Here is a 25,801-nt window from a genome sequence, read left to right on the forward strand (position 1 = left end):
GGCTCCTCAAATAATCTGCCTCTATGTCATAAAATCCACGTGCTTTCTATATCTCTGTATTGTGACCCAGTTTCTCAATGTGCCCATAGTAAGTATCAGTCTGTAAGCCTTTGAACATAATTGGTTCACAATGATCAAGTTTGCTTGGAAGGCTCAGCAGAGCGGCCGAGAATGGAATGGGCAAGCGAGCGGATTTGTAAGAGGACAGTAAGAGAAATCTGAAAGTCTCCCGCCACCCTTGGATTACTGGAAGCGCCAGTGATCTCAACTCGTCAGGTGTCTCAAGCGCATATAATGCACTCGCAACAGTGCAACAAAAAAAACCCAGCCTTTTCACAATCTCTTATCCCGCACCTCAAATTATGACAGGCGCGTAGAGGCAGTTCAGCGCACGCGTAGGCACTATAGCAGAGCACTAGCCCACACAGGGCATCCTTGCCAGCGGTCTCGTTCAGATGCCCGAGGGTGGAAAAAATGACACAATATTTTTTTCGCCTCTCAATACCTTCTGGTTGACATCACTGCTGGGGCTGCGCCGATTGGACAGCGTGGCAGCCAATGAGAAAGCCACGCCGAGGACACACACATCCCAGACTTGTGAAAAGTTTAAAAAGTTGCTGGAAAGTTTACCGAAGTCACCAGAGCCCAGAGGACGAGAGAGAGACGGAGAGGGGGTTTAAACCGAGAACTGCCGCTGTAATAATCAGGACACCTCACCAAGCAGCCCTAAAAATGTCAACCCATTTCAACAGGGGACCCGCGTATGGTCTGTCAGCGGAAGTGAAGAGCAAGGTAAGTGCCCGAGCAGACGGTGAGAGAAGGGCTGGCTTTAAATGAGAATATTTCTACCCAACTGTTCATACGGGTTCTACAGCTGCGATAACAGCGCTCTCAGATTATGTGACTAGGGGAACCGAGGCACGGAGAAAAGAAAAGATGTGTACAGGGTCACACAGTGTGGTCTCTTGGGGTCACTGCTGGTCCCACCGTCTGCCTTGGAGACATTCAGAGACCTAACGCGGGTGACAACCGTGGGACCGAGGTCACTGCTGCCTTCGATCCCCACAGAGTGATGGAGCTGGGTATCGAACATGGAAATCCCGGGTGGCGATGACACCGCTGTGTGACACTAAGTCAAACTCGTGTAGTCCACTTTCTGGAAGTTCTCTGGCGGGATACTACAAAACCCACCCTACAGTCCTCAGTGTACAGGAGTGCCCCATCTCCTTCAAAATCCAATAGACGCCTAATCCTGGTCCTTTCGCCAAGCTTTTCATTTTTGCCCCGCGCTGCTGCAGGTGTTTCAGGAAATAAAAAGTGCGCGCCATGCATTTATCCGATGTGCGGTCAACTCGATACACTTCCTTTAAGCCGGGGTGCAGTGGGCGTTTTCCTACACTGAGTTTTGGGACATATATTGTCGTAAATTAATGTTTCGCAAAACGCAGTCATGTCGTTCACTTTGTGGCCACTTCGTAGGTGAATGGGTTTCTATGTTGTGAATCTAGAGGTGTTCAATGGACTAAAAGGAGAGGACATTTTATTAATCGGACAGCCCTGGTGGTGATGTCATATTTTAAGGGTTAGTGAGACGAGACATTTTTCCAGGTGCTTGTTTGGGGCATATATATGTACACTTTTCGAGCCCTGCAGCACAGAACACCGGAAAGACTGCGAAGGGCGAAATAAAAATGCCAATTCTGAAAGTCCCTTCAGAATTATTTGTAGTCGAGTACCTCAACCGACACGGTGGTGCGTCAGGGTTTGAGTTCAGTGACGCAGCAAGTGTGCCATGAATCCGTGCTCAAGCAAGAGATAAAGACCCTTGGCCCCACTTCTGGTAGTAACGATAGATATACAAGAGTTAGAACTACATTGGATTCTTCACACTCATGGGAGCACCACCACTGCACCTGCTGCACCACTGACAGCTCGGAGCCTCTTTATGTTTCGCACTCTGAGGTCTGAGGTGTAAATGGACCTCTTTTTTTTAATGAAATAGCACTGAGCGTTTGCATATCACGAGAATCAAATCACCACGCACGCACGATTCTCTCAAAAAAAATATAGGGTTTGATGTAGGAAAGGAGTTTTCCTATTCTGTGTCTATGGGAAAATGCCTTGGGCATCTGGGCCATATTTAGGTCTGCTTTATTTTTTTACATAACTCCTCGTGCAAGTATTTAGCCAGTTTCGATTATGTAATGTGGTGAAACACGATTACGATTTTATCATGAATACCTTTACTCAGGCCTTTAAGTGGGATGCAAAAACGGGGGGGGGTCTCATAAAGGGGCGTGGCCAATGAAATTAAGGGCGTGTTTTAAACACATAAGCTACAAATCTGTGTTTAGCTTAGTGTGCCATCCGACTTGTATTGTGCGGTTTCGGTCATTGCAACCAGATATGATACAACACGTAACATCATACCTACAACAAGTCAAGACTATTGGCTTTGTCAATGGTTGTTAGTTGAATAAGATAAATAAGCAACTATGGCTTATATATAATATTGAAGAAACCTCCACTTAAAGCCCTGCTGACACCACAACAATGTTGGTGCTCCTGAGAAAATGACTCTCTTTAAAGGATTTCCCTTACCCTACAACGCTCACCACGCATGACGTCATGCCGTAACTTCTCCACTAGTGAGAAGTGAGCACGTGCACATCTATGTGCCTCTGTCACTGCAGTCCAGGAAAAACGGACACCCCTGTGCCAGGGCACCAAACAGAGCCCGATAGAGACCCGTTTCGAGGCCCCCTTTAAAAAAAAGCTGGTGCTCAGCACCGGTGAGACCCGGCCCACTTAAAGCCCCGCCTTCTCTTATTGCGATTGCCAACACATCTTTGCTGTTTTATAGAACAGTAAATGTGCCCAGGACCCTGTGCTTATATCACTCCCACAGATCCTCCATTGAACCCCACACTCTTGTCACCTCGACATCCTCCTTACACCCAGACATCATCAGAACTTCAAGCTCACTCCTCAAATACACCCCAGTCAAAGCCCCCACTCTCGCATCACACATACACATAGTCCCACCACACAGATCCTCACACTCCCTTGTGCCTCTGTTCGCACCTGCAGAACCATGGCCAAACTATACATTCCATTCAAAATCACAGCTCTTGACCACAACTCCTGTCATGCCTCCCTACGCTGCTTCTTTCCCCTCCCGAACAGTCCTCGGTTCAGGAGCGGATAATTGTATTTATGCAGCGCTTACTAACCCTGGCAAGGCGTCAAAGTGTTTTTTCAGTGAGTAGCATGCTATTCCGAAACCCAAAGATGATTAATGGTGAATTAGTACAGGGAGATATGAAATTAGTTTGAGCGATGGACATGGGTGTTTGTCATTTGGATTGGAAAAGGATCGTGGAGGGATAGAAGAGGGCAGGGTTTACATTTATATAGTGCTTGCTACCCCTGATGAGGTGTCAGTGTTTTTTGGCGGGTAGCACGCTATTCCGGAACCCAAGCAGGATTAGTGGGGAAATTAGTATGGGTGAATATGAAATTAATTTGAGCAGTGTACATGTTAGTCTGTTAGATTTAAAAGGCTCGTGGAGTGATAGAAGAGGGAATGGTATAGAACGTGGTTTTTTTTTTGTAACTCACCACAACAACCAACTGCAGTGCTCCACGGTTGACTCCACACCATAAACCTACCTCCAACCACCTAATGATCTTGACATTCCCTTGAATTCCAGCGGCTGTATCGCTGCACCCACAACCCACATATGTTGTTCGACACATTACAAACAGCACTAGCTTACACTATAACTCACGGACAGTCATCACATGCAGATAACCTTCCAGTTACAAACCAGCACACGCTACCCCTTGTGGGTTGAACCTTCTGATGGTAATTCAGCGCATGAAATGAAACACATTAGGTCTGCTGAGAGGTTCCCTGGTCCACAGAACTCTCCCTAGCCACTGTCTATTCATCTCGAAAGTGGGAATGGCTACCACCTTTGAAAAGGCTGAGTGATTCAGTGCAGCCATTGTGCACCAAACACATTCACCAACAACTCAGTGAAGAGGTCACATTCACCTTACACCTGAGCACACTCCTTCACACTACTACTAAAAATACCTCTTCACAGGCCGCCTCAGGCTCTCGTCTGTGATGGGAATATCCATGAAATTGGAAAAATCATCCCGAACTACTGGAAGCGCTACGTTGCCACTGCCTGACAACTCTACTACCTCTCACCTAACAACCCTCACATCACCTCATCAACCCAATTCTCTTTCTGACCTCTCCATCTCATCACTGCGCTTCCTCTCTACTCACTTACTTTCACACACAACTTAGCCCTGAAACTATAGCCTCCCTCTTTGTAGCAACTCCTCACAACAACACACCCTACAAGATGCCAAAATTTAAAGGCTCTCTCCAGAGCATATCACCAAATGTGTTGCACCACATCACACCACAGAAGGCCATTCGGCACCACCATTCCAATATTACAGTGTAACAAACAACATACAACACATTCCATCATATATCATTGCAGGAGTCTCCAACCTTTTCTGTAATAAGAGGTACTTATGTTCAATGAAAATCAACCAGAACTATCAATGTTATAGTTGTAATAGTGACCACATTAGACAAGATTACATTAGTCACCGCTATATGCAAGATCACAAGCAGTGATTACCTCAGCGCATGAGGCAAAGTTGCCAGCAGTAATGTAAAAAAGAAAAGAAAAGCTTTGTCAACGTTGAATGCCTCTACATGGGTGTTGGAAAACGAGGCAGCATCCTGTGAGGCCTGCACAAATAACATGACACATTTGTCCTTCACTGGGAACCAAACACCCTAGGGCAGCGCCTGACTCTTAGAGGGTAGCGTTGCAGAGCAGTCTGAGGCTTACTCAAGGGAGGTGGTGTGGGCTAGTAATTGCCATTTGCAGGTGCGCAAAAATAACACTCAATAATTGATTGTCCAGTCTGTACTTTGCTTTATAAAAGTAAGGGTACATTTATTAAACACACACACTACTCAATACTATGCACCAATTTACAAATATACATAAGCTGTTGGAATTACTTTGTGACTTTGAATAACATCTCCACCACTCTCGCAGGGTGGTGGGGTCTAGTACAACCACTCCCATGTATGCACATCATCTTGCCCCAATGCAATTAGTTGGACATAACCTGGAGCGAGGGCCCTGCTCACTGGCACCATCCCAGTGGCGTTCCCCCCCATTACCTCAACGAGCATTAAACAGGGGTACACCTGCCTTGGTGACACATGACCCTGACTGAGCATCTCCTACTGACCATACAGTAGGCACCTCTACATCTTAAGGGCTAGCAGTCTGGGGTCTATATTACCATTACTAAATGCATTTCGATACTCCTCCAGCTGCAGAACAGAAGTTCCAGCCAAAGAGGAGATGAACTGGTGACTGAGCCCTTGAGGGGTTATCCTTTTTAAGTCTCCATGACACTTAGGGGGGGACTTCTCCTCTTTGGGCTGGGGGAGGCTGCATTGCTCCTGCAGCTCCCCCTGCCCCTCCTTCAACACATGAGGGTGACCCCCCTCCTCTGGGGGCCACCAGAATCCAAGACAGCAGAGTTCCTAATACCTTGCAAGGCATTCTGGGGCGCTCCATGCCGATTTAATCGCATATTAAATGAGCGGCTCTCCCGCCGTGCCGGGGAGAGTCGCAATGTGCGCCCCACGCTGCTTCGGACGTTGGTGGGAGGGACCGGCCCCACCCGGACCCTCAGGTTAGTCATTCGGCTCGGGGAGCCCACCCCCGGCCAATCTGCAGATTTTCTGGGGCCCGGTCCCGCCCCCAGAGGAGCGAGAGAGGTGCCAGGGGCCCGGTCCCCTCCGGGACCCACGCATGCCCACACGTTGGAGGGCAGCCTCGGGAGCCCACCCCTGGCTGCCCCCGCCGGCTCTCCGCCCGGCCAGCACCCTCGCGTGCTGCCGTGGGAGCTGGCAACTCAGTTCTGGTCTGCCTGCTCCGGCGGGCAGACGCGCGAGGCCTCTCCGGACCTCGGGGGCTCTCCCCCACCTCTGCCTCACTTTGGGGCCCGGGGATGGAGTCCCGGGCCCCCTCCATGACTTCGGGACCCGGGGATGGGGTCCTGTGCCCCCTCCATGACTTCGGTGCCAGGGGATGGGGTCCCGGGCACCCGGACATCTTCGGGGGGCGCCACGGCGCTCCCCCGCATTCCGCATCGGCGGGGGCCAGGGTGGGTTCCTGGCTCCTCCTGGGGATAATTTTCACAGGGCTGGGCACGACTGCGCGCCCCCGCCCCCCTCCGTTACATCACCGGGGGCCAGGGTGGGCTCCTGGCCCCCCTGCTGGCACCTTCACGGGGAGAGCAACGGCGCTCCCCGGCTTTGCTTCCTCCTGGGGCAGCCCCGGGGTCCTGACCCACCCTAGGGGCATCTCTGAGACCGGTGGCGGAGCCCCACGCGCTTCGTCGTCGGTCTTCTTAGGGGTTAAAGGTCGCCTACCTTCTGGGGGCCATATCTCAGCCCCTGGGGGTCCGATCTGCCCCATTTTTGCATCTTCTCGCTCCTGGTAGCGTCCCCCAGCCACTGGGAGCACTCTCCTTTGTCCTCTGGGTCTCCAAGAGGGTGCATTCTGCAGGGAGCGGTCTTCACTGACTCCCTGTGCCTCTCTTCTACCTGCGCAGAAGCCTCTTCTTCTGCACACCGGTCCTGGGCTCTCCTTCTGGCACTGTTAGGGGCCTGGGAGGCAGTCAGGGTGTCCTCCTTCCAACTGCCCATTGCACAAGGCTCCAGCACCTTTCGCCTCAGCAGACCACACCCCAGAGAGAGCTTCTCTTCCTTTACAAGTACTTTTTAAAAGTTGAGTAGGGGGCTGGCAGGAAGTCTCTGTGTGTCCTATCAACCAGCGACACATCACTTCCCTGCCCCGGCTCCCTCCTTCTTGTCCAGCCTCTGGGTTTGTTCAAACATGGCGTCGTCCAGTGTCTCTGGCCACATGGCTTTGGAAACCCAACTCCTTCCCCACTCACTGCCTTTCCTCCTTGGTGCAGCCTGGTGCCTGGCACCCAGCGACAGCAGTTGATGGATTGGCTTGTAGCTTCACCTATCTTTTCTCCTTAGAGGGAAGATCCTCGCTCTCGGAAGAAAGGTCATTAATCTAACTTGCCAGGGCCAGACCCGAGCCAGGGACTCGAAATTTCTGGACGACCCAAAAGCAGTACAAATATGACTTTGGACTCTGCAGAATACTCATTTTAACATCCACTACAATGGACTTTAGTGCGTGTCTGGAATCTGTAGGCCTTGTGGAAGTCATTTTAGCCATGGGCCCCACATCCCCATAGGGGAATAATGAGGTGAAAACACAGTAAAACACACTGACTTTCCCTGGCATGTTCCTTCCCAGGGTATTAAGCCTATTCCATGTCACCACCCAATTCTGCATAAGTCCCATTCACTCTGTAGATGCTCCTGGACTGCGCACGCCAGGAATCTCCCCTGCGCAGCCCCTACGCGTGTGCACACGCATGTACACCCATGTCTGCATGTAACCAGCAGGGTGTCCCATACTCCAGCTGCAGCGCAGCGGCCTAGTCAAGCCAGGGGTACACCAGTAAAATCTCCATGCAGTCTCCTTCGTTATGAGTTCACTGTGGGTGAGTCCCAGATTATGAGGCTCCCCCCACAGTAAAAGCTCAACAATTAGGTGCTAAAAAAGCAAAAAATCCAGGCGGCCCATAGTGTCAGAACCACCTTCTAACAATGGGTAACACACTAACAAACAGAGCTGCATTGATTATAGCACTAAGTTAATAATATTAGTAATACGTCTTCTGATGGTCATATGATTTAGCAGTCAAATATCAGTTAAAGATATGTTTTTGAAATTCAGCATTTTCCCAAACACCAGATTGTGGGACCTGAAAATACACACAATTTCGCCATAATTACACGCTTTGTAATTTTGATATGCATATAATAACTCAACCAAGCAAAAGCTTCTAATTTAAACGACAAGGTTTCACACAGGAAAACTACTTACAGGAAGCTGGAGAGCTACAAATAACTCACAAGCTACTTGCTGAATTGCCTGTATTACATTAAACAACACTTCACCTCGCATACAACACAATGCCACTCATAACACCATACAAGTCAGAGCACCATTGCCTTGTGTCACAAACAGCAGGACAATTATTGACAAAACTTCCGTACTCCAGACTTCACCATCATGCACATCCTTTCTGAGGCTCTCCCGCCATCCTCTAGTCATGCCTCCCAGTGCTCCCACAATACACACCAAAACCTCAATCGACCGATCACACACTGCCCTCAAGACACATCTCCATTCTAGCTCCAATCCAGAATCTCAATATCTCACACCCACCATTCTGATCCAGCTTAATTCTCAGTTATTACAATTAAGCACAATGCCCTATTATAGCCAGCTCAAACTCACCGCACCAACAGGGACATGGATAGAACAGAGCCACCAGGACCCAACTACTCCCTCTTCACTGACTGGGGTTAACATCTATCCATGTCAAATGTGAACAAGCACTGTCAATGCCAATACTTATAGCGTATAACAAAGTGGTTCTTCAGCCTGGCAAGTTTAAGCACTCAATTATTCAACACACAAACTGTCTCTCATCCTTATACTTGTGCATCCATCTACTCGCTCATTCTTGGGTTTATACTCTTAACCATTGACAATAAAACACACATGCACAAATGAAACAATATTATGCAAGTAAAATCGAAATCACTAATGTATAAAAAGAAATCAAGCTGCTGCATAAACATGAAAGGCTTAGGCTTGCAAAAAATATATAAATAGCAGAGGGCAATTGTTTTGCAATGGTACTGCACATATTGTATCTTTTTTAAAGTTCCGACATGGCTATCACGTTTAGAATGCTTTTGGAACAGTAAAACAATGATACACTTTGGACAATAGCATTTCAAGATGATCGGCCGGTTTAGAAGCAGTGGCTGCTCAGGAAGTGGTGAATTGCATGTGAAATAAGCAAGAAGTGAGCAGCCCTGGCACTGAAGCACACTTATTTTCAACCAGCAGTGTACCCATGATGAGGCTAAGTGAAATAGGCAATGACCTAAGTGGACTGACCCACTGCCCCATGATTAATACTGTAACAGATAAAAGTAATGTATAGGTGACACTCAAGTGGACCTGTGATGGAAGAGATCAGACCCAGAGTTGCAACATGTATGTATTTTCTAATAATTTTCTGATTACAAGAGCCTAGCTGACAACTGAACCTGTTAGGGTCTCCTAAGAGGACCTAACAAGCTTTATTACAATGCACATATTTTATCCCAACGACTTATCAAAGACATTAATCCAAACCAAAACTCTTGTCTACTGGGGAGAGGATGTGGCCCAATGGCTAGAGCGGAGAGGATGTGGCCCAATGGCTAGAGCGGTCGACCTTGAAGCTGGGGAACCAGGTTCGAGTCTCGGCGGGGATGCTCAACATCCTGTGATTCTGGGCAAATCACTTAATCTCCCATGCTGAACACAAAAAGAAAATTGAATGTGTCCATCTGTTAAGAAACTGGTTCTCATGTAAAGCGCTATGATACATTTGGGTCAAGGTTGTGCTATATAAAACTCCCCCTCCCCCCAAAAAAGGTAATCTGTGAAAATTCCCTATAACAAAATGCCTGCTTAAAGGCTTTAACGCTGTGTAATAACAGCACACCCTCAAAGGCCTATTCGCTTATTGACTTTAACAAATGCTTTTTACAAAAATAAGGCCTACTGTTCATAATATATATATATATCAGGCCTACAGCTTATGACATAACTTTTCCCAGTGAACCAATCAGGCCTATAGCCTTTACACTGGCTTGTCACTGTTAACAACTCTGGCCTAAAGTACAGAGCATACGTTTTCCTAAAAGGCTACCATCAGGCATACAGTTACAAAATTACATATATATACAAAAATGTAGTTGGCAAAAAAATATACAGCCTCTTTTAAGAGGTTTACAAGGATTCAGTCTTCCATTAACTAGGCTCTTGCAGAGGGGGACACGAATACCAAAACCTGTGACTACTACAGTAATCCCAGATTTCATGTAACAACATACCTCTCTATAGGCTTTAACAGAGTATAGAAACAGCCCACCCTTTTAGGCATATTAGCTTTAACCAAATATTCCCACAATAAATAAGCTGGCCTACTACCCTTGACAGACCAATGGCATCAAGGACTGACATTTCTCAATGAATTAAGAAAGCCTGCAGCCTTTATTAGTGGTTTGTCACTATAACTAACTGAGGCCTATTTTATGGAGTTTGGGCTTTTTCACAAGGTAATCATGGGTTATATGGTCTTAAAATTACAAATATATACAAAATTATATTTGTAAAAAGGAACTACAATCCCTCCTTAGAGGACCTGAGGATTATCAAAATGCAAATAGTCTACCTCGAGGGTTTGCAAGAGGTGGTAACTAACACCAGTCAGGGGCGGCTCCTCCATTTGAGCGGAGGAGTGCCACCCCACAAAGAAAAGCCCCAGGCCAGAGCGGAAAAATAAAATGGTAATAAAGTTTATTTATTACCATTTTATTTTTCAGCAACCAACCTGTGCAGAACTGAGCGCCATGACGGGCAGGCCAGTGCTGATGAGTGGCAGCAGGGTGCTGGGTGCTCAAGTTTAAAATGTCAGCCGAATTGCGATGGCTAGCCAGACATGCGCATTTTAAACCTCTCTAACCCAGCAGAGAAAGCATAGGCCTCCAGTGCTCTTAAGAGCACTAAGGAAGGCTGCTCCCCCCAATCCTAGCGCTTCCCCCGTGCTGCTTAACAGCATGAGAGCAGCACCAGGATTGGCTTGGGAGTTGGGAGCCTGCCTCAAGCAGAGAAGACCAATTGAGGAGGATGTTGCGCTCGCGCAGAAAGATAAGTATATTTTATTTTAATTGGGGTTTTTTCTGTGCCAACCGCCCACCACCCTCGGTACCAGTCAGCCGCCACCGACACCAATATCTTAGCCAACTTTGGTTATATGTTGGATTCCATGCTGTAACACACAGAAATAATAATCTGCCCTTTTGGCTTTAACATAGGCTTTTCACAATAAATATGTCAGCCGTATAGCCTTTGTTGTAACTCTTCATTAATAACCAGACCCGACCAGACCAGGGCCAGACTGGCCATAGCAGGCACCGAGCGTTTTCCTGGTGTGCCGGAAGGGTGGGGGCTGGTTTTTGAGTGGCGGGGACCTTTTTTGTTACTGGGGCCGGCAATATTGGACCCTTGTAACAAAAGCAGCAGCAGCGCTTCTCACTAGCACGCCCCCCCCCCCATTAATTGCCAGGGCTGGTTTGTGTTTCCAGTCCGGCTCTGGACAAGACGTCCAGTAATGCTCACTAGCTTATCACCACAACCAACTCAGTCCTGCTGTACTGATGACACACTTCCCCCCTCGACTCAGAAAGTGCAACACAAGCATACTTTTTTTTGTGGAAGCACATAACTTCTGCGCAATCAAATGGTGTTGTCAAGGCAAGAGCGGAGCTCCAGCCTCTCTGTCTTTCATATACCTGAAAGCTCATTTTTTGTAGCTCACATAAGGTCTAGCCACAACTGCACAGTTAAGGCAGAGCTAAAAAAAAAAAGAATTACAAAAGAAACTCCTGAAGAGCTCCAAACTCATAATATAGGATGACTAGAGGATCCTAAAGATAAAGATGCAGTAGCCTGGCATGGGCAATACCAGGGAAATGTAATCAGGACAGGAAACATGGCAACCTGGTACAAACTATAGGGACCCAACAACAGCAGGTGGGTAATGTTTCCGATAAACAAATGGAATCTGCTTCACTCACCATCGCTTGAGCCACGGAGCCATTATCAAAGTGCGCAGACCCCATCAGTAACTTTATCACAGGCAACAGAACATCTTGTTGAACCACTTCACATTGGTCTCTCACTCTAGCCACACATAGCCATTACTGAAGCACAACACCCCCCCCCCCCTATTAGAGGCCCATCTGGACCAGACTTGCACCAGATAAAGGCTGTTTGGCATGGGCAAGGTATAGGGCCTCATGAGCTGAACATGGACTGCAAGCCACCAGGCAGAGACAACTCACTACACTCCGTATTCACATGAGCCCGGTTGGGAGGTTACAAGAGCCCTCTAACAGACCACCTCCTAGAGGATAATCCACACCTTTTAAAGCACCAAAATCAATGTGTGTTATGATAGGTAGGAATCCCTTGTGCAGAACCTTCACTGCAAGACGATGTCTACACTAAGCACCAGGAGGCCAAGCAATGCCCAGTAACATAACATGACAAATATGAAAACTCCACTGTACTCCTCTACTTGGGAGAAAGGCTTGGCCAGGTGATAGGATTGGAACCCATGAAGTGAAGGCTACACTGGAATCCATCTCTTTACCTGGTGCTCAACCCCCGCTCAGTCCTATTTTACCAGGATCTGAACCAGTGACGTACAGATAATAGCCACATATGCACATCAAATGCACTAACAGAGAGTTATCTGACCACAAATACAACCTGTGACTCACAGGTTACAAATAAATATCTGCAATGCAGACATTTTCTCACAAAGCTACCTTAGATGAGTTTTACTACCAGATTGCAGGTTATAAACAGACCTCTTCTATGTGCACAGCAACACAAAAGCTATTTACTAGGACAGAAACCATCTGCATACTGATCCAACCAGCAGCTGCATTAGCTTGTTCAGTCCCTTACCAAGATATGAACATGAAAGCTACAAACAAATCTCTCCAGTAGCTGTATTAACCCAAGAAGCTCTCACACGGATTCAACGCTGCGACTGCAGGTTCCACACAGATCTCTAAGGAGGGTGGATATTACTTGAAAGGGGGGGGGGGCTACCTCTCTAATTTGCTAGGTACTTGGATTTAAGTTATCCACAAACGCAGCTCGCAGTATCTCTTCCACCCAGGATTACTTTTCAGATTTTGATCCTTCGAAGGGGATGTCAAAAGTAGTCATGCGTTTAAGAGTAGAACAGCAGGCAGAGTCAGAAGGAGGAATGGTGAACAGAGGAACGGAGAGAATTCCAAGTAGGCCAGTGCTTCTTAACCGCATGCGTGCGGGCGGAATTCCGCCCGTACGCTGAGTTTTTTTAAATCGCATGTTACGTGACGAGCTGGGCTCGTCATGAGCGTGCGAGGAGGCTACCTCATGACGAGCCCAGCTCGTCATGAGCGTGGAAGGGGTTAAAGGCTGATGAGAGGCAGTCTCTAACCCGTGTCAGTTTAGACTTGCATGGTCACTTTCTGGGCCAATGTGGTCTCTGCACTCTGGAGAGTGATCAGACTTCAGAGGGCAAGTCCTGATTGAATGACCACCCTTTCTGGCAGGGCAGAGGGCTTATGGGAAGCCCTCCTTCAGTGAATGGGGGGGGGGGGGGGTGACATTTCTATGTATATGACTACCCGTGGCACCATCTGGTGGGATGCCCCTCAGTGAAGCAAAAAATATCTGCCCTCCAGTGGGCAACACAATTCATGGTACAGTTCCTGGTGGAATGCCCCCTTTCTCTGGAGATGTATGACAATGGACAATTCTAAAGTCGAGTATCTGCTTGCATGCATGATCGTGTCTATTGTCACACTTTTACTAAACACATGCATACTGGAAGGCACACCCGTGGAGCAAGATGGTTTGAGCAGACTGTGCCACACTTGCCCAACAATCAAACACCTCCCACATAGGCCTCACTGCAGTCTATCCAACCATAATGCTTCAGTGTCCTATCCACTTGTTCCAGCTTCAAGTGCAGCAAAAAAACAAAACAGCAGAACTCTGGTCTCAGGCATGCCGTCGAAATTCCATCCTATACTGGTACATGACAGACAGAGATCCTCTTCCATCCAAAGCCCTGCCAAAGATTAGTGCTCGTCTGTGGATCACCACTGTCATGAAGAACTATTGAAATGTAACTACAATATAAGACACCTCTCATGCATTTGGGTATTCATAGAGATATCATGTCATAAAGGCTCTTCTCTGTCATTATAAGGGTACAGTCGTGTAGCTTTTTCGGCCAAGGCTTTGACTATATAAAATGTCCACTAATAAACAACATGTAGACCGTTTCTTTTAAACTACACTCATTGTAGCCATTTAAGTACTTCTGAGAAACAGCAACCCTTTTGTAAAAGTCATCACACAGCTTTTTTCTCTCAAAATCTTTGGAAACGTCACACTAGTGTGCCAAAATCAAGAAGAAGCACGATGTGAGGGTTGGAGGAACTTCTGAAAGATGCCATCTTAGGCTGACAAAACCCCTCTTGGGATGCCTCACCTTTAGATAATGTCAGTATTCACAGGTTGTTTTTTTTTTTAACAGATTTTATTTGTCAAAATAACACATATGATGCAGACCTCTGAATCCCAGAGACAGCTGCCACATGTATGATACAAAAGAAATCAACTTTGACCATTTTACTCATTTAAAACAGGAGAATATGAAAGGCTATACAGATACAATTGACCCCTGCAAACACCCAACATCCCCCCCTACCTCACCACCCCTCAATGCACCGTCTCCTTATTCTGGAACAGCATATCTCTAAACCAGACTGCCACTGCTCCACATAAAAGTCCAGTGTTTAAAATATCGGACCGTGCCATGAAAGTAAGGGCAACCCATGAGAGAATGTAGACAATGGGGGAGGCCAACAGGTCACTCCAGGTCCCGTCTCCGGCCCCCTGCGGCGGCTCCAATTCCAAGCATCGATAATCCGCCCAGCACCTACAGATCTTATAATGCTTACGGGGGCATCCTCTAGCTTCAAAAATGGGAATCTCAAGACCCATACAGAAGTCCAGACCTTTTTTCCAGGTCCAGACCGAGGGAGCCATCACCGCCTTCCAGGCTCTAGCTATATCTCTCTTCGCTAGTATTCACAGGTTTTGTTGGGTATCTCTGACATGTCCAATCAGGCCTGAGTTGACAGCCCAGAGAAGAATAACCGTGGTTGGGTCTGCTCCATAAACTGATGGTCATTCTTACTTGTGGAACATGCCTACATGATCTTGAAACAAACATTGGCAATTCCAGTAAATCTGGCTTAAAACTGAAAGTGCCTCTTAAATAACATGTGAATGTAAGCACTTAATAACTCACCACACTGCCACTCTGTCACTCCTCCTTGTACTCATGCATCCATTCAGTCAACTAATCACTCAGTCGTCTATGCACACACTCACTCATTCACAATAAAACACATGCAAACCCAACAAGCACATGCAATACAAACTGAAAGTATAAAAGTATAAAAAGAAAAAATGCTGCTTCCTAAATGTATTGGGAATATGCTAGCAATAAAATTAAGTAAATAATTAAACATAGCAGTGCACAGCCATCTTGGAATGGTATTGTACATCTTATATCATTGTTTTAAAGTTTCCACATAGCCGTCACATATACAAGCAACATGTCAGCCATCTTAAATGGTTAAACAATGATACGCTATGGGCACTGATATATATCTAAAGAAGGCCTACCAAGAATTAGCACAGTGTAAATCTACTACCCTGCCTAAGGGGATACTGAAGAACAAAACCCTTGTCTACTACGTTAACCTGCAAGATTGCATGTAGCAAAATACCCCTATACAGGCTTTAACACAGTGACATAAAAATTCAACAGTAAGGGCCTTTTACCTTCAATATAGGCTTTCAAACAATATATATGTCAGGCCTACTATGTTTATTGAAACTTTTCATAATAAACAGATTAGAGCATCGAAAAACAGATAAACAGATGATGGTATCTAATAGAACTTTTTTTTTTACAATGAACCATTCAGGACTATAACTTTGATCCTTGGCTTGTCATCATAAGCAAAGAAGGCCTACTGTTCTGGGTATAAAGCTTTCCCGCAAGGCAAAAAGTGCAATACAGCACTTTTTTTTAGTGGAAGCACACAACCTCTAACAATCAAAAGCTGGTGTAGAAAATGATCAACGTGTGGGCAGAGCCAAGGTCCTACTCTCAGTACTACTTGCAAAAGCTCTTTTTTCTGGTTATCACATAAAGTCATGCAATAGCTTTGCTGTCAAGCCACACCTGAAAAGTATATTCAATTGCATGAAGGTTTATCAGCCTATAGGTTATCACCAAGAACAGTATAAAGTCAAGGCTGGGGCACTTTAATGTTTGGCTTCTCCAATCCCAAAGAATTCTGGTCAGACTTGAGCTGGGTGCTTGTATGCTTTGTCTGCCTGGGTAGCTACTTTCCTCTGAATGAGATAGAGGTATTTCAGAAGGAGACCTCCATACAAGTCACATTGTGCATCCTAATTTACCAAAATAATGTGTCCTAGTGAGAACCAAAACTTGTATATTCATCATGTTTCTGCCTCTTTGTAAAAAATATGTACCTTTTATCCAAAATAACATTTTCTATTTCTAAACAAGGGACGATGGTTTCTTCCAGCATGTCAATGTATTCATATAGAGATGATCTATACATTCCATCTACATGTAGTTACAAATTCCATTATATTTCTGTAGTAACACCCATAGTTGGGGCAATTTTGCAATGCAATGTCCCACAGATCAACATTGATAGACATGGTAAGTCTAATGAAGATTGTGTTTCATATCTACATTGATGTGATGACTGTTGTGTCAACATGTTTTGGCTCACTCTGCTGCTAGAAGAGGCCTTCATCTTTATATGTGGCTAAGCCATTTGAAGAAAGGATTGAAAACTCCAACTGAAAGCAACACAAGATCAGTGCAAGAACATGGGTCATGAAATATTAAAGTATTCAAACGCAAGATGAATGTGGCTGTAGTCAGTGTGCTGGATTAGCGAGCAAGACTCTAAATGTATTTCGAGTTTACAGATAAAAGAGGTCTTGAAAAACTAAGCCTTGCACACAAACCAAGACATGCACACATTTAATGGGACTGAAAGAAGAGGGTGAGCTTACGGGAGGAAAAAGGTTACTTACCTGTAACAATAGATTTTCAGTGTCATGCTAGTCTAGATTCACATTATGTGCATTATCTGAAGTCTAGTGGTTGACCTTTGGAAAAGTATTTTGTTTGCATAAGTAAAGTGTTTCTTGGGCCGCTAACATGTCAGAAGTCAAGATTACTCACTCTGACATTGACTTAAAGCCTGCACTGCCCAGCAGGGAACACTCTTCGTTCAAATTTATTTTCGTTATCAGGTTTTAGAGTATGCATGCCATCTTGCATAACAAGGCCTTCAACGTAAGCCTGCCCTGTGCACACAGGTACTGGGGCATGGAAGGGAGGTACAGTTTAAAGAACACAGCCTTCAAGACAAGCTAGCTTTGTCCTCATTGACACGCAGGTTGGCAGAAATCCCAGGCTCCCCTAAGAGACACAACAGCTTCCAGATCCCAGCCATCACCTTCTCAGGCACTTTGGAAGTTTGTCATGGGAGGGCACAGGCTGGACCTACTGCCAGATAGCCCAAGGCCTCTGTTTGCTGCCACATAAATCCTCTCCCTCGAGGACTACACAGAGCCACTAAAATGGTATCAGTTTTATCGAATACACTGTGTACACCTAGCTGCATGCTCTACTAATGACACCACACCAGTACTGTCAGTCATACCGGACATTCAATGGGTACCCAACGGGCACACAGAAGAGAACACGCAAACATAACCACTCTCTGGTGTCCTCTATGCGTATACCCTATCCCCTATGAAAAGCTGCTGATGGTTTTTCTAACCTTTTCATGGGTCCCGCTTTACTAGCGTCAATCCATTCACTAAACTACCTGTAGAACCTCAATAACTCTGATCCAGTCCATTTTATCGGACGATTTTCTGCCAATCCTGGTTTTTCAGCCAATAGTTTTAGGTATTCTGTGACATGCAAGGTCATACTTCTAATAGGAAGATGATATTTTAAGCGCAAGCATTCTATCAGCTTTTGTCTGAGCCATCTTCTTCACACAGGGCAAGTTGACAACGTGTTCCAAACATCAGTCATTTGGCCCACAACACAGAGTGCCCTCAATTCTCACTCATTGCGAATGGGACTCACGCATTTGGCTAAATGTCGCAACTGGTAAGAAGGGATTAAACTGAAAACTTATTGCGATTCTTTTCAATAGTATACTGTGTGCAGAGCAGCTCCGGGGAGCTGAAAACACTTCAGAATGCACTTCCACCACAATAGAAATCCTCCCACAGCACATATAAGAACACGGTCAGACTTGCCTAAAGGGCAATCTGGCAGTGCCCAAAGGGCTGGTCTGATAGGTCAGTGTGTGGGCTGTTTTTGGCTGCTTGTTTGCCCGTTCTATTGTTTGGTGGGCCGTCTTTGACCTTTAACTGATATTACCATACATATTGCATGTACCATGCACACGTGCATGACGTCTCCCATACTTTACAAAACATTTATACAGTGCATCTTTATAAGTTCAAAGCTGCTTTTTTTGCTAATGTGCCCCACTTTTTCAGCTATCCGATTCGCTAATGGAGGCCACTTTCATTTTGTGTCCCAGAATGACCCTGGATAGGAAGCCACGTGGGACAAATAATGGTTTTGTCAGTCACGTCTCCTGTCATCACTGATGTCAAAACTTGAGAGCTCTTAACACACTTTCTTATATTTGCTAGCTCTGCCCCCCATTTTAAGATGAGCGTACACTGATGCCTGGGCTGAGAGGTGTGGGGCTCTGTGGTCGTCCTTGGTCTTTCCCCGTGAGACTGGTCACACGCAGATTCTACCTGCTTGCCTTTACTCTAAGGGGGTATGTCAACAAAGTTCTTGCCTCGTCTCTAGAGATTGTATCCTGCACAAGACAGGCCAACTTTATTTACGTTAACTCGCCCGCATTTGGAGGGTGTCAAGATAGTCACCGTCCAAAACATTAGCACGCCTCTTCTCCCTATATAAACCTGCATCACTCCCCTAAAATAGTTTCTTCTCCATTTGCTTTAATGAGATCACCTGATAAACACAGGACTTCGTTTAAGAGTCAACAGATAGGTTTAGAAATAGAGAGAGAATTACTCACTTTCCCGCTGACTTCAACCGTTGGAAGAAAATGTTTAAATCAATCAGCTCACTCCAGGTATTCTGAGCAGACCCGCAACACAGATGGGCGGAAGGTCGGTGCTTGGTAGTAAGGCACCGTCTCGAAAGAGGCCACGTGCGCAGCAGGCCGGAGAGCCCCGGCTCCACCTGAGTGCGACGAACCTGCTGCAAGGGAGCACGGCGCGCGCTCGCCCCCGCGCTCCACCCGCGAGGCCTCTGTGCACCTGGCCGGGCGGCGCACGTGTCACCCGTTAGCACGCTGATGAGGCTGCGGCCAGGTGCCTGGGCGAGGGGAGCCGTTACTCACTCTTCAGACCAAGCTTGGGATAGTGCGCCACAGGCCCGCTCGCGCGCTGTGGCATCACCTCGTGTGTATGAAGCGCTATAAGCATGCAATTACAATGACAAGGGGTCGCTGAAAATACAAACCCCTATTATAGAGTGTTTTCCTTAAAAGTTGAGTTCTTACTTAATGTGACACCCGGGGTTCTCATGCAGCGGGGCATTAATAGTACATAACACACACCATGAGCGGAGATGTTTATGCGCGCTTTAAGGAGGAGTAATGTCTACTGACTAAAGTTTCCCGACGTGTTACCAGGTGACCACAGAATGCACATTCTAGTTCTGGGTTATTGGCTACCAAACTAATGCATTCTGGGGCCGTCAGTCATGTTTCAGTTCAAGTGGACAGACTAACACACCTCACAAGGGTAATTCATAAAACGAAAACCCTAGGGTGGAATATATATGATGCGTAGTGACGTAGAGTGCTCGGGGGCTCTGGTTCTGTGGTATCTTTGGCTCATTGGGTGGTGGCATGCACCATAGCAGGATGGCGAATTCTACCACCTGGCATGGCGGAAATATAACAAGGGCAGTGATGCAGGGCGCTGCTCTAGGGACGCAGGGCAGAGAAGCAGAGATGGCTTTCCCTGCAGCTGGAGCAGGCCCACGACCAAGGGCGCTTGGGAGAGAAAAGACATTCTTTGTGGTGGGAACATAAGGGAGACAAAGGACGTCTGTTAAGAAGAACACGCTCACGTCTTATACCTACGTTTTTATCTCTCGTGCAGAAAGAAGGTTCTTTCTGCACAGCAAAAAGCAGGCACTTACAGGCCCACGGCAAGGTTCCCAGTGGACTGAAAGCCAAATGTAAAGGCCTAAGGGCCACCCTAATTCACGATGTATAAAGAGGCAGTACTACAATGCTGTACATTTATGATGGGCCGTGGGCCATGGTTGACATCTTCCCCATAACTGCAAGCTGACACCCTTGGTGTACTTATTTATAAAGTTTTATAACCTGGCAAGCTTTGCGTTTGTCGTGGTTTTCGGTGGAGTTGTGGGTGACACTTTACTGCAAGAGCAACGAAGCATATATCAATCAATCAATCATTTGTAAAGCGCACTACATATCCGTGAGGGTTCCAAGGTGCTGATGGGGGTGCGGGGGGGGGGGGTGCTGTTGCTACTGGTCGAAGAGCCAGGTCTTGAGTCGTCTCCTGAAGGTCAGCTTTCTTAGATACATATTTGTAATGACCACTTTTGTGCAATAAAATGGTCATGATATTTTTTCAAAAGAGCCCAGAATGCAACATGCTCGTCAAAAAAACTAGACAGGACAAAGATATCATAAACACAAAACAATGGGTTCACTTCCCTTGAAACAGGTCATGGACTTATCCTCCCCACTTCTGACAGAAGGAATTTCAGATTTTCCAATGGGTCCTGTGTAGAATGTAGTTACAACATCAAGGACCAACAATCATTAGTTTAACAGCAAACCCATTAAATTATGGCATTTAATCCAAATGAAGGGAGACAACACAACTAGTCCTATAATACGTCTTATTCAGAGCTTTAAGTGGGCCGGGTCTCAAGGGGTCTGAGCACCGGCAGTTTTTTTAAGGGGGCCTCGAAACGGGTCTCTATTGGGCTCTGTTTTGAGCCCTGGCATAGGTGGTCCATTTTTTTCCGACCTGCAGTGCCAGTAGTTTGCTGTCACTGCAGTCCGGAAAAAAGTGCCAGGAACCAAAACAGCCCGATAGAGACCCGTTTCGAGACAGCAAGCACATTGATGTGCGTTGCCCACACTGCTCACTTCTCACTAGTGGAGAAGTGACGGTATGATGTCATGCCAGGTGAGCGTTGTGGGGGAGGGAAATCCTTTAAATAGTCATTTTCTTTTTGGAGTTCCCTTCCTGAAACGCAAGAGCAGCAACATTGTGGTGGTGTCACCAGGGCTTTAAGTGGAAGCTTTTTCAATATTATATGATAATTATTATCATATCATATTATTATTATAATATTATATAATATTATTATATTCCAGGACCCTTCGTTCGGAGGGGACCGGACTGCTGACAGTCCCCAGGACGAGGAAGGCCAGAATAGGTGGTCGTTCTTTTGCGCTCCATGCAGCTCAACAATGGAACAAACTTCCCTTGGCCTTGAGACTGGAGAGTAGTGAAGCGCGGTTTAGGGCCTTGCTGAAAACTCACTTATACACAGCATAGACCTCTGGATCTCTCTCTTGCTGGTTCACTGCTAGCTTTAGCGCGGGGACATGCCGTGATGGCATTACTGAGCGCTTTACAAGCTCTTTATTATTTATTATGTAACAAGCCTTAATTGCAGCTTATTTATCTTATGCAACTACTAACCATTGACAAAGTCAGTAGTCCTTACTTGTTGTAGGTATAACGTTACTTCTTGTATCATATATCTGGATGCAATGACAGAAACAGCAAAATACAAGTCGGGCGGCACACTATGGTAAACACATATTTTTAGCATTAGTGTTTTAAAGCCATGCCCCTAATTACACTGGCCACGCCCCTTTGAGAGACCCCCCAGTTTTTTTTATCCCACTTAAAGCCCTGGTCTTATTGCTGAAAGCTGGGTTACCCATTTCTCAATGAAATAATCTGGGAATTCATTATCAAAAGCATTTATTTCCTTGATGTGTAATGGAAAAAAGGTGGTGTGGCCCTTACCAGGTTTCTAACCTTTGACCTCCAAATGAAGAACAGCTATTCGCAGAAGAGGGCCCCCCTACTGCACTGCCGTAGCATAAATAGATAATTCCACCAAATCTGCAAATCTTACTCAAGTGGCCTACTCACTGGAAAAGGCATCAGGACAGGCTGAGTCATTTTCCTAAGAAATATGCACAAGTCTGCCATTTGGTTCGTTTCATGATGAAACACAAACCTGCACATTTTCACAGCTGTTACTCTTCTGAAAATGCCAGAGTTTACATATGATCGTGAATGGTCACATTTCCCAAAGTATGATTCTGCCTTGTGCAGCAGAGTGGGCGATCTATTGGAAAACAACTTAGACAATGCTAGCCTTTAATGTTGATAGGGCGAGCTATTACAATATAGTACTCAGTGGCAGCTCCTCCGCCACCCTACTGATGTTAAGCAGTGTGAAGAAGAAGCATTAAATGTAATAACTTTAAGTTATTATCATTTAATGCTTCCTGCAACTTTTGCGGGTGAATGGGCAGGGCTGCTCTGCTCTTGGAGCAGGGCAGGGGAGGAGTGGTTTGCCCTCTCCTAAGTGCGCAATGACTGTTTGGTCAGCCCTCTTGGGCCAGGCGCCCAAACCAGTCATACGCACGTTCCCCGTTCTCCATGCAGGCTACATTACAGCCTGCGTGGAGAGCAAGCCTAGGCTACCATTCCCTTGTTGAGCATCCAACCAGGACGCTCAAAACCAATCACAATGCTGCACTGCAGCGTTGTGACTGGTCAGGGAGCCTGGGTGCCTACCAGTCACAACCCTGCATTGCAGTATTGTGACTGGTTAGTAGGCCGGTTGTGCTTCCATCCGATACAGGGAAGAGCAGGAGCAGAGACGAGGGACCTGGCGCAAAGATATATTTATTGTATTTTTTTGTAATTGTTTTATAAAATATGAATGACCACCCCCGCGTGACCTACGACCCGCCCGCCCGCCATGCTGGCCGCCGCTGATTACTGTGTTTACGGGAAAAAAACAGAGGTCTGAAATGCCACGATATATTACTCTACAGGCCTCAAGAACTTTTCACATGGCTTTCGAATTTTCTTCAAAACGGAACTCAGATAAAGACTTTGTAAAAATTTGATAAAAGCGGATAGTAAAAGTCGCTTAAATGTAGCTACTTTCCTTTGACAATCACGCTCTCGATCGGAGAACAGGGTGGAAAACCTGAGGTAGAGAAACCCTGCTAGCGTGCGACTCGGACACGAGCACTGAGCAGAAGGCGGACACTCAGCTACTAGCAGTCAGAGGGACTGTAAGAGGCGTAGCGCGTTTCGTGCTCATTGCACTCTTCAGAGGCGCAACAGTCATTTTGGCAGGGAGGCCAAACCTCCCACTTAAAAATATATGCCCTTCAATGGGCGACTCAAATGAGTACGCGTTGGTTCGTGGGTCTTGTAGTGTGTGCCTCAGTTATGTGCTGCTATCTGAGACATTTCAAGCCCACCAATGGGCCTCCACTCACACATCCGGCTTGTCAATCCTGCATGGATGCCTCTACATTGAGACTCCGTTATTCAGGATTGACAAGCCAGATGTGCGAGTGGAGGCCCATTGGTGGGCTTGAAATCTCTTTGTACCAGTTTAAACATACCAATACAATCAAAAGCAATGGAAAGGTGACCATTCAAAGTTGCATAGGGCCTTTCACTGCACATCAACAGGTCACTGCAATTTCATTAACTTGGAATCCCTCAGAACAATTTGTTTAGTTAAATCTGTATATTATGCAGCAAATTATGGATTATGTAGCAACTGCTGCAAATCCATAATTATGCCTGTCACTGGTTCATTACTTTGTTTAATTAAATGTTCATCCAAACCATAGCCTGTAGGCAGACCGCTCAAATCAACTGTCACATATGTGGCAACTGTAATGTTACCATTATGTATAAAGGCGGTACACTGCTGTCACACTACTGACAGCACCAGATTCGGGAAAAGAAAGAAAGAGAATGTGTGAATGTATGTGAAGGCAGGCACTGGAGGGAAGTAAATGCAGAAATAAAGTGTACAGACTGTGGTGAAAATGAAGGAGGAGACGTGACATATTCAGACAGAAGATTTGAAAAAGATGTCAGGACAAAAGTTTTAGTGTGAGAGACTGCACATGAAAGTGGCATGAAGGGAAGGACTCCAGTGACTGACACACTACAAAGGCCACTACCCCTTCCATAGATCTTGTAATATTCAGTTCACTGTCTAATATTCTATATTGACAACAAATCATTGTTATTACTCATGGACCTGAAACTGTTGGGAAGCATTGGCAATGCAAATGGGTCGGACTTGTTTTAGGCAAATGTTCATTGGTGTGTGATATGTCTGGAAGGGGTAGCAGAAAATTCACACGGACACTCAAATTTTGGTCATTGCTTATGAGAAAGTGTTACTCTAAGTGTCACACATATGTCGGTAGAATGTCACGCATTTGCCAACTGAAACCACAGAAATATCACAAATGAAGAATGTGAAAACTTGGCAGCTATGTAGTAAGCGGTGGAGGTCCCATCAAATCCCTTTGTTGGGAGAGTCAGCAGCAGGAGCCATGATAACTGGTTCATGCTATGGTTGGTGCACTATGTGCACCGGCAGTCCAATAAGGAGGAGGGTGAAGGCCTACACAAGGACTGTTGATGTAGCCAGTGCACCACTGCATAGCGCCGTAACAGCGGGCAACACATCTCATCAAACCTAGGCACAGAGTGACCAGATTTTGAAAACCAAAAACTGGAAAATTTCACAAACATGCAATAAGGACTGCAATTTCGCATCAACAGACACAACAGTGCTCATCAGCACCGCGAACACATACAAGAGACTAAAAGAAATAAAATAATTGAAACTTCTACAGCAGTATAATCTATGCTAATTAAATTGACTTCTGAAAAGGCTGGTAACTAATCCTGCAATGGAATGCATACAAGCTTGCCTCCCACTGTGTTCAGTCCCCCCTCTCTAAAAACTGGGATCTGTGCTGAAATTAGTGAAAATGCCAGGACAGATGATGAACAACCAGGAATGCCCCTGGCTATTCCAAATAGCCAGGTCACCTTACCTAGGCAGAGCACGCATGCAGTGGTAGCTGCTGAGTGAGCACTGCAGGAGATAATTTACATTTTTGGCAAATCAAGAGGCAATGTATCACCAGATTTATGAAGCTCTTAATTGCATGACATAAACGTTGTTGCAGTATCAAGAAGAGAAAAATGACGTGCTAAACTAAATCCTGATAAGTGACACTTGGCAAGGTTGTGGGTGTGGCTTTGGGTGGGGGTGGGGGGGTCCAAAGCGTTCAGTTAAAAAGGCATGCATCCTGAGACCTCCTTCAAGGCGTTTCGGAAAAGCGTAGCTCTACAAAAGTATGCTCTTGAAAAATTCTAACACATACACTACACGTGTGCTTGAAAATGACTAACTATGGACCCTAACCATATGTGGTCAAAAGGTCCTTACTAGAGCGGGCTAAAACGAGTGATTGAAACTCTTACCACTTAATCACAACGGGCAAGGTTAAAAGCTATGCACAATAAATGTAGATGAATAAAAAGCCTACACAGGCACAATAAAATGCATGTGGTAAACAGTCTAACAATTCACAAAAAACATGTGTGCTTAGCATGCATTTGTAATACTAATAGGTCTGGCTTATAATTGAAAATGCATCTTAAGGCACTGATAAGTTTGGGCA

General features: G+C 46.0%; 1 protein-coding gene and 1 long non-coding RNA gene across 2 annotated transcripts in view; one reads left to right on the top strand and one right to left on the bottom strand.

The window, feature by feature from the left end:
• LOC144826043 (uncharacterized) overlaps positions 1 to 19,285 on the bottom strand; it is a 766,049-nt gene extending 746,764 nt beyond the window's left edge. Inside the window, exon 1 of the long non-coding RNA XR_013609677.1 lies at positions 19,055 to 19,285. This is a non-coding gene — a long non-coding RNA (uncharacterized LOC144826043). The remainder of the gene's footprint in view (positions 1 to 19,054) is intronic.
• Positions 619 to 25,801, top strand: part of CNN1 (calponin 1) — a 191,897-nt gene continuing 166,714 nt past the window's right edge. The window contains exon 1 of the mRNA XM_078684317.1: positions 619 to 792. Within this exon, the coding sequence (XP_078540443.1) occupies positions 733 to 792 (60 nt within the window). The 5' untranslated portion in view covers positions 619 to 732. The remainder of the gene's footprint in view (positions 793 to 25,801) is intronic.

The sequence above is a fragment of the Lissotriton helveticus genome, chromosome 1_1, assembly GCF_964261635.1.
Source record: "Lissotriton helveticus chromosome 1_1, aLisHel1.1, whole genome shotgun sequence".
Classification (NCBI taxonomy): domain Eukaryota; kingdom Metazoa; phylum Chordata; class Amphibia; order Caudata; family Salamandridae; genus Lissotriton; species Lissotriton helveticus.